Below are 16,741 nucleotides of genomic sequence, written 5' to 3'. Positions count from 1 at the left end.
TGGGGTTATAAATCTGCACTCTATGTAAATTAACCATGCACTAGAGGAAATAAAGAGACACTGCAGTGTAATGTAGGGTTATAAGCCGACGCTTTATGTAAAATAATAATGTATTAGAAGATATAAATAAACACTGTGCATTAGAGAATACAAGCAAGCACTACAAAGTAATGTAGAGTTATAAGTTTGCTCTCCATATAAAATAACCATGCACTAAAGTATATAAAATGGTACTATGTGATAATGTAGTATCTATGTAAATATTTATATAGTAGAAGATATAAAGAGCTCGCACTCTATGTAAAATAATCTTGCACTAGAGGAAATAAAGAATTGAAGATGAGAGAAAACTTAAACCATTGCTGAGATGATCGATATTTAAGAGAAAAGATAGTGGAGAGAGAATTTTAACTATAGCTGAAGTGGTGTATAATTAAGTGTTATCTAATTTAGGGATAAAATAGTAATTATAAATTAGTATTAAATTATTCTTTAAAAATTGTATAATATAAGATGAAATAGAATGATGAATTACTATACCAGAATAAGATTAGTTGTTGTTTAGTTACTACACCTGCATAAGAATGCTTATTTTAGAATAAGTTTATTCTTTTTTCACAAATGACTAGGGGATAAAGAATTGTACAAAGTGGTTCGAATTAAAATGTATTTTTCTGAGTAAGTTATTTTAGCTAATATGGACACTAAATTAGTTGAATTTAAATAGATCATCAAATGAGCTAGAGACTTTTGCCACCCGAGATATGTTTTGAGATTGCACTTTCTCTCTATTTTATGTTTCCATTACAAATTCACACTATTTCATTTTTTTTACTTACCTTTTCAAAGTTTCTAACAACTCTGTTTTTCATTTAATGAAGTACAAAGAAATGATCAGAGATGTCTCCCATTCATACACAAAATATGGAGTATTTAAAAAAAAACTCTTTCTTATTAGATGAGCCTGAATAAAATAATCTTTCATTCGCTTCTTTTGTCATATATTTCTAATATAAAAAAAATTATGAGGAAAACAGTGAATAATTATGTTACTCACTGATGAAATTATGTAAATAACTGCTTGCTTACGTAGGTAGCAACATAAGTGAATTTTAAGTCTTTATAAATTAATATTCATTAGAGATAAATTTGTAAAAGATTGAACAAACTTTTCAATGCATATAAAAATAAGTCAATCGGGGTTCATATTAAAAAGATATGATCAAAAAATGTAAATAATTATGTTACTCACTAATGGATTACGTATGTATCTATCTGCTCACTTACGTAGGTAGCAAAATAAGTAAATTTTAAACCTTCGAAATAATTGAATTTAATTACAAAGTGGAAGACAAGGACGACTGCAATTTTTTTTAATTATAAAGAGGAAGATAGGGACGAGGACGAAGATGAATAGCTCAAAAATTGGGATAGTTCTTTCCTTATACCTAGGCTCTCATAATATAGAAGAGTGAAGATGTCAATCAAAAATAGTAAGACACGAAGAATTTACAATGAAAATTGATGTGATTCGGACCTCACCGAATCATCTCAAGCATGGATATACCATATGTGAGTCTTTTCTTATTATGTTTAGTTTATTTTAAAAAAATAAGGATTTTGTATGCCACGTTTGAACACAGGAAGAGATGCGTTCGAATGCCCCTTGCGAATGCTTGCAGGCATTTACATCGATAGAGAACGCAAATTATGTGTTTGAATGCGCAGACCTTGTTCGAATGCCCACGTGCGAACGCTTGCATACGTTCGCATTGGTAGAGAACGCGAAATACGCGTTCAATGCGCTCAACCCCATTCAAATGCGATCGACGAGAATTTACTATTTTTAGAGTTATTATTTATCAATTTTGGCTTATTTGGTTAGCCTCTCAAGATGTAGATGGCAATCAAAAATATTATGATGAATGAATATTGAGTTTTATTCCCTTTCAATCCTCTCTACCCTAATCCTCTTTCCCCTTCGTTCAAGCCCTAGCCATGTGCTATCTCGACATTAGTGATCTTCTAACCTCCCTCGTCTATCGAGTCCTCCTTCCCCTTCTCCCCCTTCATCCTTATCCCCTAAACACCACAAACTATCCACCCCCATCGTCATTATCATCCCTAACCTCATAATCACCACCACCACCCGTCACTTCAACCATCACCCCCATTTTTATAGATTTTTCGTCCCAGTTGCAGTTAAAATTTGCAAAGGACGTAAATACTAAAAATATAGATTAGAAAGTTACGGATCAATCACCTTGACCACTCTTAGTTTCATAATATTTCAATTACGGTAGAATATCTGGTAAATATTTTCCCTTGACTGCGTGGGCTGCTTTCCTACAATCGATCTAGATCGGGAAACAGACGTTCGAACTATAACAAAAATATAAAATGAGACGAAAGCACAACCATAAATATATCTCAGATTTTTAAAATAAAAGTCTCTATGAGTTAACAATTTATGTTAATAAAAGCTGCTAGCTTTATCAGATTATGTCTACCCTAATTAAAATGGATAGTTTGACATTTATAGAACTAAAATGGCAAACTTGATGAATAATAATGAAAGAGTAAGAAAAAGGTTGGGGATTTTGTATTTTTAATTACATTTAATTTCTCTTTAATTTATAATAATAAACTATAGTGTGTTTTCATATATATATATATATATATAAATATAAATAAAGAAAGAATTTAGAAAAAGGTGTATATGAAAGTGAGGGGCTTTGACTAGTGCAAGAGAACAACGTTATAAAGACTTCTAGCGAATTTTATTATTTTATAGTCAAAGCTTTGAACCTTTCAAATTTTCATTGTCACTGAAAATTTTTAAAATATTATAATTATTATTATTTTTTAAATATTAGAATCGCCACTTAAATCCGATCCACTCTTTCATAATGGTTATTATAGTTAGTTTTTAACGTAATATTTTAATAGATTATTGCTAAAGTTAACAAGCACATCCAAGTGACTAAAATACCCTTTTTTAAAAAAGTTTAGAAAGTAAAATATTTATCAATAATTGTTATATCTCATAAAGGAAGATATTTTTCATTGTACTATAGTATAGGTAATAGTATTGGATAACTTTTTAAATAATACATACGAGGGCAAAATAGTATTTTCTTAATATAAGTTATGTTTTAATTATAATTAGTTAGATTTAACTAATGGAATGATATTTAAAAAAATATAATAACTTCCGTAGCAATTATAATATTTTAAAAGTTTGCATCCCTAGATATAGAGAAACTTAGGCTCTATCAAGCTTTAATTAATATACTACTGTTCGGCCTACTTTTTAAGCCATGTGGATCGCCAAACTATTACTCCAAATTAGACGCTATCGAGATCTGCTCCAAGCTGTCATGCTGTCAAGTTGCTCCTCCAAGTCAGTTGCGTTGCAGAGTCATCAACCGAGTGGAACCATTAAGTCAAGTTACTAAATCACCAAACAATTTTCTCCGTAATAATTATTTGGAGTTGAAATTGATCTCATCACCTCATTGGTCGTAGGCAAGAGTATATACCAACTCTATAAGAGTTGGTTGATTGTGCCTTACAATTTGTTGATTAATTTAGAACATACGCAACTATTGCTATCATAAGATTAAAAAAAATTTAAAGTGCCTAAATATGCTGCAAATAAAGATGGATCATAATATTTATAAATATATAAACTCCTTAAGTTATTGTCCAATTTTCTTTTATTTAGACTGTTATTTATTTTTCGTAGCTTATTGACTCTCATCAATTATTTAGTTCTCTCTTTTCCTATTTCCTGGTATCAGAGAGTCTCTGATACTATGCAATTGGCAATCCGAGAGGATTAGTGTGTAGTATTATTGCCAATCTTTTCCCTCATTTGAAGGCATGCTGGGTTTTGAGGGAAAGAGAGGCAATAATCGTCAGAGAAGAGAGGAACAATGTGTGAGATCAACAAACTGCCAACATAAAGGTAAAACTATAAGCATAATTAATGAAGTTGGTCATAGCAAAAATAAACGGGCAATTAATTAATAGAATATTTTGGAAGTTTTATATATGTTGAGAGGGCAAATTGCCACTGGAAAAAAAAAATTAAATGAGAGTAAAAATGAATAGTGATTCTGGAAGTCTAAATGTAAAGATATATGCATGTCTCTACTAATTTTTGGTCGTGAGTGAATGTGTTTTTTATAGAAGAAATTTGGGATTAATTCCAATTAGAATTTTATATAAAATAAATGAAATGAGAAGATACAGAGGTAAAAAGTGATACGAAAATTAAAATTTAATGAAGGAATTAAAAGGAGAGGAGAAGTTCAATTAAAATTTTTGTTTGGGATGGAAGTAGAGACTGGTTGTTCAATGGAATTGACCAGATGAAGTCGTCGTCGCATCTGGTCCCACTTAGAGAAGAGGCTGCCTCTAAATAATCGCAAGAGCCAAATTTACTAGTACTATTTACCCAAATTTAGTAATAGTATGAACGGGAGGCCTTTAAATTTCTAATTCAAAGATTCTATCAACTAACGCTATTATCTAAGCTTCAATAAAAGAAACCTTAGGAATGAAGACGAAATATCACACTAGCGACTCGTGCAATATAAATAGACATATAGCAGAATACTAACAACTAGTCATATTATTTATTAGAAAAATTTATATATAACACCCTACTTTATAACATAATTATAGTTTACGTCCTATATTTTTACTATTTGTATATAATATATTTTGAAGTTATCATAAAGCATTGTAGCTATAACATGCAAAAGCCAAAGTCCTAATAAAGACGACACACAATGACATGCCATAGGCCTACTTGAAACCTAAACACCGCACCGCGACACCAAATAACTCAAACTGTGGTGAAGGCCAAAACATAGGCCAACGCAAAAATACCGACCAAGCACCACTAGGACTCGGAAGGGCACGACAATGGTAAGAAGATTAGCTCAACGTAGAAGAGATCTGGCAAGGACGATGACGATGGCAGGGAAGGCAACAACACCACTAGAGATAGATTCCCTAGCAATGCAAGTGGCCCTAGAGGACAGAGGAGAGGACGGTGAGCTCGTGGAAGAAGATGGTGAATTATGAAGGCGAATAAGAGAGAAGATAAAATGGGAGGGAAAGAGGTTGTTTTGGCGCAAAAAGGAGAGCAGCTAGAGAGTAGGACAGTGGCCGATGAGAAGGGGCGATGATAATGAGGATCGGAAAGAATCTAAAGAGGGAAAACAAGAGAAAAAAAGAAAATGAGAAGAAAGATATAAAAGGGGGAAGGGAGGAAAAAAAAGCTCGGAGGGAGAAAGCTCCTTCTCAACAAAGGGGAGAAAGCTCCTGTACCAAACCTCAATAAAAGAAAACCTAGCAGAACTAGGGCCGAGGAGAAAGAGATCAGAATGGAACTCATATTATATTAGTAACTTAGGTTCAAATCTCAACGCAAAGAGTGGTCTAACTAGAACACCATTAACTATTTAACTTCTCTTGAGAATTAGAAAAAAATAATCCAATAATCCATATGGATTCACAAAAACTACCAATTGATCATACAGTCTCAATTAACACAAAAGAGTTGATGAGAGAACGCAGTCCCAACTCAAAAGAAAGAAAGGAAAAGAAAATAAAGGTAAAAGAGAGAAACCTCGAAGGTCCCGAATGTCCGTTTTGTACCCAAATCCAGTGATCGTTTTACAAGTAAACCTCAACTTATTAAGCTCATGCAGTACCGTGCCTAGAGGGACTGAAATGCCTTTATATGTATATATATATTCACCAATATCCTCCTAATGCAACCCTGCATGAATAAATAATATATAACTGGCGAAAGCCAAGCACATCTATCGATCAGCAACAGGCAACAAACTATTGTCTCATAAGCTACCTTGAGATAGGTAAGTAGAAGATCATTATCAAATGTGGCAATTATGTCCTTTCCACGGATATGATAATATTGCAACAAGAGATATGGTTAACAGCAACATAATGTGTTTCAATAAACAGCAGAAATCAGCAATGTCGTCATTGAGGATCACAAGCCAGCTTTAGTGGTCAGATATATTTCTCGGAAAAAAAAACGCAGCAGCTAGTAGTCAGATACAGAGAAAAATATTTGCCTCATCAACAATATACAAAGTTTACATCCTTCCAAATGGACTAGTGATACGGGAACCATTTCAAAATACCAGAACGGCAAAATTTTAATTCACCTACAGGTGTAAACCCAAAAATAAGTGTCCAGAAAGAAATATTACACAAGCACATCACCAAACAAAAAACAAAGAGAAAAGAAGAGGAGAAAAAAGAAGCCATCGCCTTTACTGGGTTGCCAGTTGATTTCTTGTGCCCTATCAAATAAGAGGAAAAAATTGTCTTGAAGTTAAAACCACTGGAAGAGCCGTTGTCTTCTCTGTCGATTTATATTTCCTGGTGGAGTCACCGCAATCCTGTCTGAGTTGGCTATTGCCCACCGTTGAAAGTCGGGGGAAGACATCAATTCTTTCACAGATTTTTCTGTCTGCTCCTTGGTGAATGATTCCCACTGTTCTTTTGAGAATCTTTTCCTCTCAGGGGTCGTGTGAAAGGTTGAATAATAGTCGCCATCTAGATCTGGGTTTTGTGATGCCATCTTTCTCAAACCTGTGAGCAACATATATCAGTAATAGGAGATAACAATAGGTTTACCACAATCAATATACAATACCATACCTAAAATAGTAGTAGAGCAGGATGGCCGTCTTAGATATTTGCCAGTAGGGACAGGTGACTCGGGCATTTTTGGGTGTTGTTTAACACTCTTGATAATCCGCCTGCAGGTTGTCATGTCATTATTTAGTTGTAACATAAACTCAAAATCAGCAACAATTTAAAAAGGCTATAATGGAGCACAGGAGTTCAGCATAAATACATATATATGTGTCTCCCCCTCTCTCCTTCAACATATCTACAAACACTACACAAGAAAGAAATGGCAAATAAAACTGTAAAATGCATATTAAAAGCATGTCATAATGCATATTCCTGAAATTCAATAGAAAAAACTCAAGTACTCACAGAAGTCAACAATATCATAACTAGTGTATTTGAAAATGATGAACATATTCTTCTTTAGTCTCTTATTTTTATAAATATCCAAGAGATAAGATGAAGTTGGAGACTTTGGTTCCAACTATTCGGGTTCAGCTTATATGGATCCTTCTCTTCCTTCATCTCTATTTAGTACATCAGTGATCAGTTTATGCCAAATCATGTGCTATCATATCCTCTTTTACTAATTCTCCATATGTTCGCTTCAGGCCTTCGGCCTTCACCTGGCTTAAGGAACCTTCTATCTGAATGAAGTCATCCTTCATGCTGGTGCATTTCGTGTTCTTAGATGGACATGTCCAAACCTCCTTAATCTATTATCACGTAGTTTGTCTTCAATGAGTGCTACCACTACCTTTTGTCTATATATTAGTTATCATTATTTTATCTATTGTAGTAATGCCACACACCAGCCTCTTAACATTCTCGTTACAGCTACACTCAAATCTTTAAATACATTGCTTTTTAAACCACTAACCATAAAGAGTTGCCAGTCTTGTATCCATTAAATAAAACCTCCCTTTCAACTTAAAGAGGTATATGACAATCACAAAACACAGTAAAAGCACATTTTCACTCTAGCCATCCTGCTTTAATTCTATGCGCAACATCCTCATCAATCTCCATTTCTTGTCAAACTAAAGGTTCAACATTACAAGATTACTGTGATATCTTTCAACAGTTGGTCCCAAACCCAAATAAAGGAAGGTTGCATCAGGTAGAATAGCAGCCAGCGTGAAACTCTTGTCAAGAAAACAATTGAAATGGATCCATATCCAGGAGATATCAACTTGAAAATAAGTGACACCTTACATGATGGTTGAAACATAATCTATACAAAAACAGAATTAGATAGTTTTGCTATAGTTGTTCTACTTAATGGTGCTTTCTAATCTTTTCATGTTTTGACCTTTTAGCCAAATGAACACCATCAAAACCCTCAGAGCTGTCAAAACTGAAACTCAAGGGGCCACGGTAGTTCAAGGTTCAAGCTTTAGTTTTATATATACTTCCTACTTTAAAACCAAATTGTGTCACCAAAGTAACTCTTTTTGTCTCAAACTTATTATGATCTAGACCCAGGATAATAGGGCAATATTTTAGCAATCTAATAATACAAAGTTACACATCATAATGCAATGGATAGTCATGAAGACAAACAAAAAATATTATTCCTTCTTAGCAGAAATTCTTTCTTTCATGGAAAGAATGAACAGTACATTGCAACATGCTTTAATGATAGAAAAAGGAGAAGCTGAATATTTACCTGTAAAAGCGACGGAAGAATCTTGCCTTCCCATGTTTCCTTGTTATTGCTACTACTAAGATTGCAAAACCCAAAGCCTCTATTGAAAAAAGAGTGTCCAGAGAGCTCTATGTTGGAGAGAAAAGAAACATTCATAAGGTGCAATGATTGTTAAGATACAAAAAGAACCAACAGGATACAAGAACAATAAATTAAAATTAGTCGGAAGAGGATTTACCTGGAGAACCATAACAGCAGAAAGGATTAAGATTGCCCATTCAACAAAATAAGCCACACCAGAATCAACTATTCCTTCTTCAGTTAAAACAAGTTTGCGAACACCCCAATAACCAAACCAAGCTCCAGCCAAGACTAGGCATACAAGAAGAAATATGCCCAACTGCAGCAGACATTTATTTGATGAAAGTGCAACATCAATTAGTCCATGAAAACATAACTAGAAAGATGTGTCAAGCAGCAACAAATCCTGCATACTCAACAAGCAGAATATACTCAAGGAGATCAAGAAAATGTGCACTCAGTAATGAAAGTGATTAAGAACACATATGATGGACAGTTAGTATTTCTAGCAACAGCTAACATGAAAAGTACTTAAAGGATGTAAGAATGATGCAAGAAGAACTCTGTTTGAGCCTGCCAGGTAAGCTGGTAATGTTTCACCTTGATCTAAGGGCATTCCAACTTGGTTCGCAGAAAATCCCAACCACTAAGAGTAAAGACAACATTGTCAAAAAAAGCTAGGTTGTCCCTAGGTGGTGGTATTTTCTAATTGAACCCTAGTATTTAGTTGAACCACCTAACGACCAGGCAGCAAATTCAAATGTTCAAGAGCACCTCTTAAGTCCCAAGATGTGTAAACAATCACAAGATTAGTTTCAGGTTTACCTCATTTATATAACTATTTAAGGTAAGCAAATAAAAATAGCAAGCGTCAACACCAAATTATAGACAAAAGGCCATATTTCATTATGAAGGGCCTAATTTTCATCATTTATACGATATTCAATTTATACAGCTTCATCGGCCTAGTTTATCTAACCTCTATTGGTTTAATCCTACTTCATTGTTCTTAGCTTCTAATCTTCTTTACTGGAAGCATAAAGCCTAATTAATTGGTCCAGAAGCTAATCTTATGAGTTTAACATAATAATTCACTAAATTGTTTGGTCACTTAGGCATTAGGCAGTCACCATGAATTAAGAGGTGCATTAGTGCATAGATAACATCAAATGTCGTAGATAGCCAGCCTGTTATAGACTGCCTAGGCTATCTGGACAATAAAGTGCCTTTGAGGCACTTCTAACAATCTAACACAGGCAAAACAAACAAATAAACACATATCAATATATACAATTTTGTGTTTCTCCACACTAGTATATACATTGCTATTAAGTTATGTACAATATACTAGCTTTACTTTGCATTGCTGTTAAGATATGTACAATAAATACATTACCTTTACTTTCTATTGCCATAAGTAACTAGCAAATTGTATTGCTACCACGATATGTACAGCATACTAGCTTTACTTTGTATTACTTGTTTAACCTCTATTGGTTTTATCCACTTATTCTAATCATCTTTACTGGAAACATAAATGACTAATAAACCAGCATAGATAAGGTAATCCTTTGACATGTTAACTCAAATGTTGGGCAGTCACCTAGGTGTCACCATGCAGTAAAGAATGCATTAGTGCTTAGGCACCAGCATATGTCCTAGATAGCCAACTTGTTAGAAAAAGATTGAAGTGCTGGTCGATCAATTTGACTCCGTCCAAGCATGCCGTTGTATGCAGGATCACTCATGAAACACTACAGAGGGGCCCAACAGATTAAAGCAAGAGACAATCACAGGTGTCCGATGCGTGCAATCTGCGTGCAATCAATGAGCTGATGCACATAGAATTGGCACCCACATTGACTAGGACGAAGTTTGCCCGGTCTGACTCTGCATACACTTAATGGAAAGCTGAGTTCGTCCATTTGGACAACAAGCACCTTTGAGGCAATTCTAAACAACATAAGCAAATCAAGCAAAATAAACACATGCATATGCATAATTGTGTCTCTACACAACCAGTATATATCGAGATACGTGCAGTATACTAGTTATATTTTGTATTGCTTATGCCTGGATTGAGAAATCGGCCAATACCATCAGATCCATAATGGATTTGACCCGGATCCGACTAAGAGATATTAATAATTGATTCCTTATCCCCTTCGACTCTCTCTCTTATAGTCGTTGCTTCTCCAACAATGAGATCCAGCTCCCGCAAACTCCAGTGACATAGATCAAACTCTAGTGAACTTCGGCGACCTTGGGTATATAATTTTTTTATTTTATTTATTTCTTTCTCTCTTCTCTTCTTCTTCACTACGGTTTTTTTCCTTTTTTTTTCTTTTTGCTTTTTCGTCTCTTCTTTTTTCACTAGATGAGAGAATTTGGTATTTATCAAAGTTTTGAGTGAGTTAATTCTTTTTTAGGTTTCATGTGTAAGTAATTATTATTTTCTTATTTTTTATCATTTTTAAATTTTAGAAATTTTTTAATATTTTTAAATAATATTTAAAATTTTACGTAATTATAAAAATACTCTTATCTAATCCATGAGGCCAATACAGCCAATATATATCGTTTTTTTTTAGTGGCTGATTTTGATTCTGAGTTTCAAACCTTGCTATTAATACAATATACTACATTTACTTTGTATCCCAAAATTTGCTTCATTTATTTTATTTCTATGTTGTTTACTTTTCCTTTTTGATAGAAATGCCCTTGGGCATGCTTCTTTCATTTGAATCTCGTGGTTGTCAATGATAGAATTTGTTGTTATTCACTTTTTCTGCAGGTGTTCATGACAGTAATATGAAACCTGTTTTCATGTAATATTGAATGAAACTTCATGTAACTTCAGCTCACAATTATATCTATTTCTTCGAACCCAACAAGTTTTTTAAAATTTTATCATAAGTTTTGTAAAATAGTATGTTTCTGATACAAAATTAACTGATTTTAGAAGTGGACTTCTCTGCTGATGCACTTCTTCCATAATAAATTGGCAATAAAAAGGTCAAATCTGGAATATGATCTCTTATTTTATTTGACCTAACTTCAAAGATGAAAGAACAAAGAGAATATAAACTAAGTGAAAATGGTTGCATTTCTAAGTTTGCTGCAGTCCATCATATAATTATCCACGTAAAAGTTTAACTTATAAGCCTAACAAGTTCAGAAGATGCACATATTTCATTAAGTTAACCGATTCATTTAAGGTTTCCCCTTTATTTATCATCATCTCCGCAAAACTTTAACCTAACATGTAAGATAACTGAGAAATATATCAAAAGGCACATACTAATGTAATTACATTCACTCGTGTAGGGGTGTCAAAAAAGCTTGTGGCTTGCAAGCTCCCTCAAAATCGAATCAATTATAGCTCGGCTTGAGCTCAAGTTTCGAACTCATTTAACAATCGAGCTTGGCTCGGTTTGGCTTGTATAGTATAGTACAGTATAGTCATATTATATATAGCTAGATGAGTATTTTACTAAAGCTGCTTGCTAGCAAAGCAAGTTCAAGCAAAGCAAGCTTGGCTCGGTTTGGCTGCTGCATGCCCAATTTTGGAAACCTGATGCCTCATTTATTATTTTTTAAAAGATTATTTTCTACTATGTTTTAATCCCACATTGACCGATCTCTACTAGAGATTTATATGGTTCTACTTCATAGAAACCATGGTTCCTAGTTTCGGCCGATCCCGAGTGGGATCGGCCGAAACGGATCGGAATCGGTTGATTGAGTTTGGTCGGGTATCAGCCGGATCGGTCGATACCTGATTCGTTTCAAGTCGGGATCGGCCATATCGGCCGATCCCGCCCTAGACGAGCATGGGTAAGAGGGAAAGAAAGGGGAAAGAGAGAGGAGAGAGAGGGAAAGAGAGAAAGAGAGAGAGGGAAAGAGAGAAAGAGAGAGATGAAGCAAGAGAGAGGGAAAGAGAGGGAAAAAGAGATAGAGTTTGTGGGTTGCAGCAGTAAGAGGGAAAGGGAAGAAGAAAGAGGGGAAAAGGAGAGAGAGAGAGACATGGAGAGAATAAAAATTAAAAAACTATGTTAAAGAGAGAAAGAGGTGGCAGTCGGTGAGGAAGAGAGAGAGTTTTCAAAAAAGAGAGTTAGTAAGAGAGAGTTAATTAGGAAGAGAGTTTGATAAGAGAGAGTTTAATAAGAGAGAGTTAGTGAGAGAGAGAGAGAGTTTGATAAAAAAAAAAGAATTAGTGGAGAGAAGGTAAGAATTTTTTTAATTTGTATGGGAGAGAGAATATGAGCGATAGAAAGGGGGAGAAATAGAAATTGAGAAAATAGTATTTATTTTTTAGTTTTTAGACTTTATATATGAATAATTTATATTTATATCTTATTATTATTTTTCTAAAAAATTAAGAATTTTTCTATATTTTAAATTTTATTTTAAAATATAGGCCGATACGGACGGCCGATACTGCCGATACTGCCGATACGGCCGATATATATCATTTTTTCAGACGGTTGATCTCGATCCCGATTCCGATATTTGGAACCTTGATAGAAACCACTGCCTACTTATAAACTATGATCCCTTCGTTAGTTTGAATGCATATATAAGTATTAGGCTTTTTGAATCCAATTGAATCCAAGCTAGCAAGTTTAGCTTGAGTCGGCTTGTCAAAACAGTGAACCAAGCTAGAGCCAAATTTTGTTCATCTCGATTCAAGCTCAGCTTTTCCTACTTACGAGCCAAACCAAGCCTGCATCAGCTTGTTAGAGATCGGCTCGTGTGTGCAAAGCATAAATAACATCTATCTTCAAAATAACAATTTGAACATGAGGCTCCAACATGGTCATCCTTGTATGTAACTTTTTTTGTAAACAATCCAATGAAGGATATGTCAGATGTGATGCAATGTTCTCATTTAGGAACATGCCAATATGGTATGCTTTCAATACTTTTGCTTCATATTACAAGGAAATTTATTTGGCATTTAAAAAAGTCAGTAAAGGCGACGATCTATAAAAAAGGAAAACATTAAATCAAGCATAGAGGAACTTACATACAGGATTGTGCATATCTTCACTAATTCCTAATTCCACGAGTATAGATCGCAATAATCCAGACAAGTAATGTAGAAGAAAGGTTGTCAAACCCACCTGACAATAGAAAGGACACATCAATCCATATCATTAGGGGATAGGAAACATAAGTAACTAAGCAAGTAACATTTCAAGATAATACTCACAACTGATGAGTACATAAATATTGCAAGAGAACTCTTGCGACCAGTGGGCAATAACTTCATTCCCTGCAATGAACCAAAAAAGCTCCAGAAATTACTTTCTACGATAAGCAAAACAATTAATACATCAAAGTAAATATGAGGTCAGCAAGAAGGGTGAGATGCCAAATAGGCACAAACTCTGAATCATTACACTGTCACCCAACAAGATGCAACAGTTTGTTCATCTATTGGAGAGGAATAGAAGATTAACTCAGAGGTGGTTGATTGCAAGTCAGTAAATCTACCTATTGGAGAATATCTTTTTCAATTGACAGAAAATAAATCTAACAAAGTAGATTTGATGATAGTGATAGAAGAGAAATGTTTACTGCTTTGAGGAAGAAAAATATTATATCTGGGAAAGAATTACTCTTGCAGTAGTAATTTTAGGCGCAACTCCTTTATATGATGTTTCAAAGTTTCGGTTGTGATTGGTTTTGGTTTCAACCCCTAGAGGAAACAGAAATATTGAGCTGAAACAGATTGGTTTCGATCAATAACAATTCAAAACCAAGGTCAAAAGTCAAGACCAACAATAGTGTTAGAATCCACTTTGAACAATGAGTTTTGGCCTTAGTTTTCAATAAATTTCAGACAAAACTGTTTCCATATCAGGGAAAACTTCAAACCATTCTTTATCTTTCCTTTTCTTGGATTCCTGACTTGGGCAAAGAAGAAAATGAATAGACAAGATAGATTTCTGTAGCAGGGGCGAATAGAGAGCAATTATTCTCTAGTTATTTGGGAAAGGTTGGGTAAACAAACAACAAGATGATCAGGCAGAAAAATCGAATGAACTCTACTTCTTGAAAAGTAGTGCAAAAGACTACTTCAGGCATGAAAGGAGTTAATAAGCTAAGATAATTTCTCAGAAATTTGTTGCATATTTACATTGAGACTAAAAAAATGGTGAAAACAAGGAAGGTCTCAAGTAGGGATTGCAAAGAGAGTCGGTAGCTAGAGGGATAACACAGTATTGTATGGATATATAGCAAGGAACAAACTCGTGAGGCTCCCAAAATAACCTAGAATAGGAATGTAAAGTATTGCAGGTATCTGAATAGGAAGATGGGAAGGGTACAAATAAATTTGGAATAACGTTCATGAAGTTGAGTTCATAACATGACCGCTGGAAGTACACAGCAGAATAACACTGAAATAAGGGATAAATTTATGCAAAGATCTGGAAATAATAGAACATTTAAATTTTACAGTCATGTCTTATATAGATTCATACACATAGGGGAAAGCTATACCACTTTCATCTTGTGTTAGGACGTTGGAAACTAAAAATACCATTAGAAATCATAGATTTATTTTGGTTGGTTGGATGAAAGTGGGCTTCTAACAGAGGAACTCGATAAATAGGAAAATGGAGGTGGCAGTTGGACTCAGCAAGTGTGTTTCTACAACAAAGTAAAGCACTGCAGACATTTTTCCTTGACTGCAGCTTAGCTAGAAGGATACGGAATTATTGTTTAGAGTTCTCATCTTCAGTAGGAGAACAGTATGTATCTAGTCTACATAGACAGAGTGGAGGGATAACAAAAAAGAATGACATAAGAAAATTGGATATTACAATAGCAACAAGATAGGATCAGATCTACTACCATGTAAGTAAGTAGACTGTGTTTCTTGCTTTTTCTATGACAGATCTAGTTTTTGTCAAATGTGGCAGGAAAATTTAAAAAAAAAAATATCAACATTTTGTTCTCACTAAAACCCACGAAACACCATGCTTGAAACATAGATTTAAAGCTAGAAGTTGGACGATTACCTGGAAAAGAACCATCAGTATCACCAGAATAATACCGATTGTCATTGCACCACCATAGTAGAACACAACCGACTCACTCAAGACACGAGCCATTGCCATCATAACTATCCCCAATACCAGGAACACTACCCGATGGACCAACAACTCTACAAGCACAACAGTTCACCAAAGTAAAGATCCTCACTTTCCTAGAACCCTAAAATTCTACTAGTAGAGTACATACCTTCCGTGGTGGATACCACGATCGATCTCGAAGGGTCGGGCGGCATCCTTATGTCTAGAATCCTGTACCCGTACGGCGACATGGATTGAACCCAGGAGCTCTTCGACAGCTTCTGCCACTCCGACGCCGGGCACATCCCCACTCCAATCGACACATTGCTGGATCACAAAGAACAGCAAATTCGAATCAACAAGATACCAGAATCGAACAAAAAGTTAGGGTTTTGCAAAATTACCTATGGAAGCAGAGCTCGATGGTTTGGATCCGGAAGAGAGCGTCAACCTGGGAGACGTTAACGCGAATCTTGAGCGCGTGAGCGAACTTTTCGGGGTGACGGAGGCGCGAGAGGCCGCGGATGTGGACGCGGTTGCAGGCGAGGGCAGCGCCGGGGCGGGAGCCCGGGGAATCCTCGACTGTCACGCCGAGGGGGAGATGGAGCTTGGAAGGACAGGAATCCACTGCAAGAAGAAGAAAGAAAGAGAAGGTGAAATGAGATGAAAAACGAGGAGAAGGAGAACAAGAGAAGCTAAAAAATTCTTCTTTTTTATCCCTTCTCTGTTACCTGTGAGCTCGGCCGCTGAGATGAGAGGTGGGATGATAAAGGTTAGAAAGAAGACGAGGAAGAAGGGTTGGTGAGAGATCGGCATGGATTAGTCCCTGGTTGAGGCGGAGGGAGAATGGAGCGGAGGGAGGGAAAAGGATTTAGAGAAAGGTTTTATGGTTTCCTGACAAAGGTTGAGGTTTCTGGGCTTATTATATATATGTCCAAGGGGAGGTTAAGGTCGGTTTTGGTTGGTGCATAATACAATTTTGGGTTAATTACGACTTTGACCCATTTATCGCACCGTATCATTTTCACCTTTCCAATAAAAAAGTGAACAAATACACTCATTAAATTACCTAATTGCACTACTAAAACAGTCACCTAAAAATTCCATTAGGAAAATATTAAAAAAATATTAACTAATTTGATGATAAAATTTACAATACTCTTTTTCCACTTCTATGACAAGATTTATAGCATGAATATTGGTGGATTTTGAATGATTGGTTAAATATTTTACTACCTTGTAC

General features: G+C 35.1%; 1 protein-coding gene across 1 annotated transcript; it reads right to left on the bottom strand.

Annotated features, from left to right (window-relative positions):
* Positions 1-6,097: 6,097 nt before the first annotated feature.
* Positions 6,098-16,406, bottom strand: LOC140787750 (uncharacterized). The gene is made up of 10 exons (XM_073136844.1): positions 16,230-16,406; positions 15,903-16,125; positions 15,668-15,825; positions 15,445-15,590; positions 13,629-13,691; positions 13,447-13,539; positions 8,571-8,732; positions 8,354-8,460; positions 6,709-6,809; positions 6,098-6,639 (listed from the first exon to the last, which is right to left on the bottom strand). Exons 1-10 carry the CDS (start codon positions 16,312-16,314, stop codon positions 6,380-6,382), a joined length of 1,398 nt encoding a protein of 465 aa, XP_072992945.1. The 5' UTR covers positions 16,315-16,406; the 3' UTR covers positions 6,098-6,379.
* Between the last annotated feature and the right edge of the window lie 335 nt (positions 16,407-16,741).

Source organism: Typha latifolia, chromosome 4, assembly GCF_019914945.1.
Source record: "Typha latifolia isolate L0001 chromosome 4, TyphaL0001v2, whole genome shotgun sequence".
Taxonomy (NCBI): Eukaryota; Viridiplantae; Streptophyta; class Magnoliopsida; order Poales; family Typhaceae; genus Typha; species Typha latifolia.
This window is presented reverse-complemented; position numbering and strand designations above follow the sequence as displayed.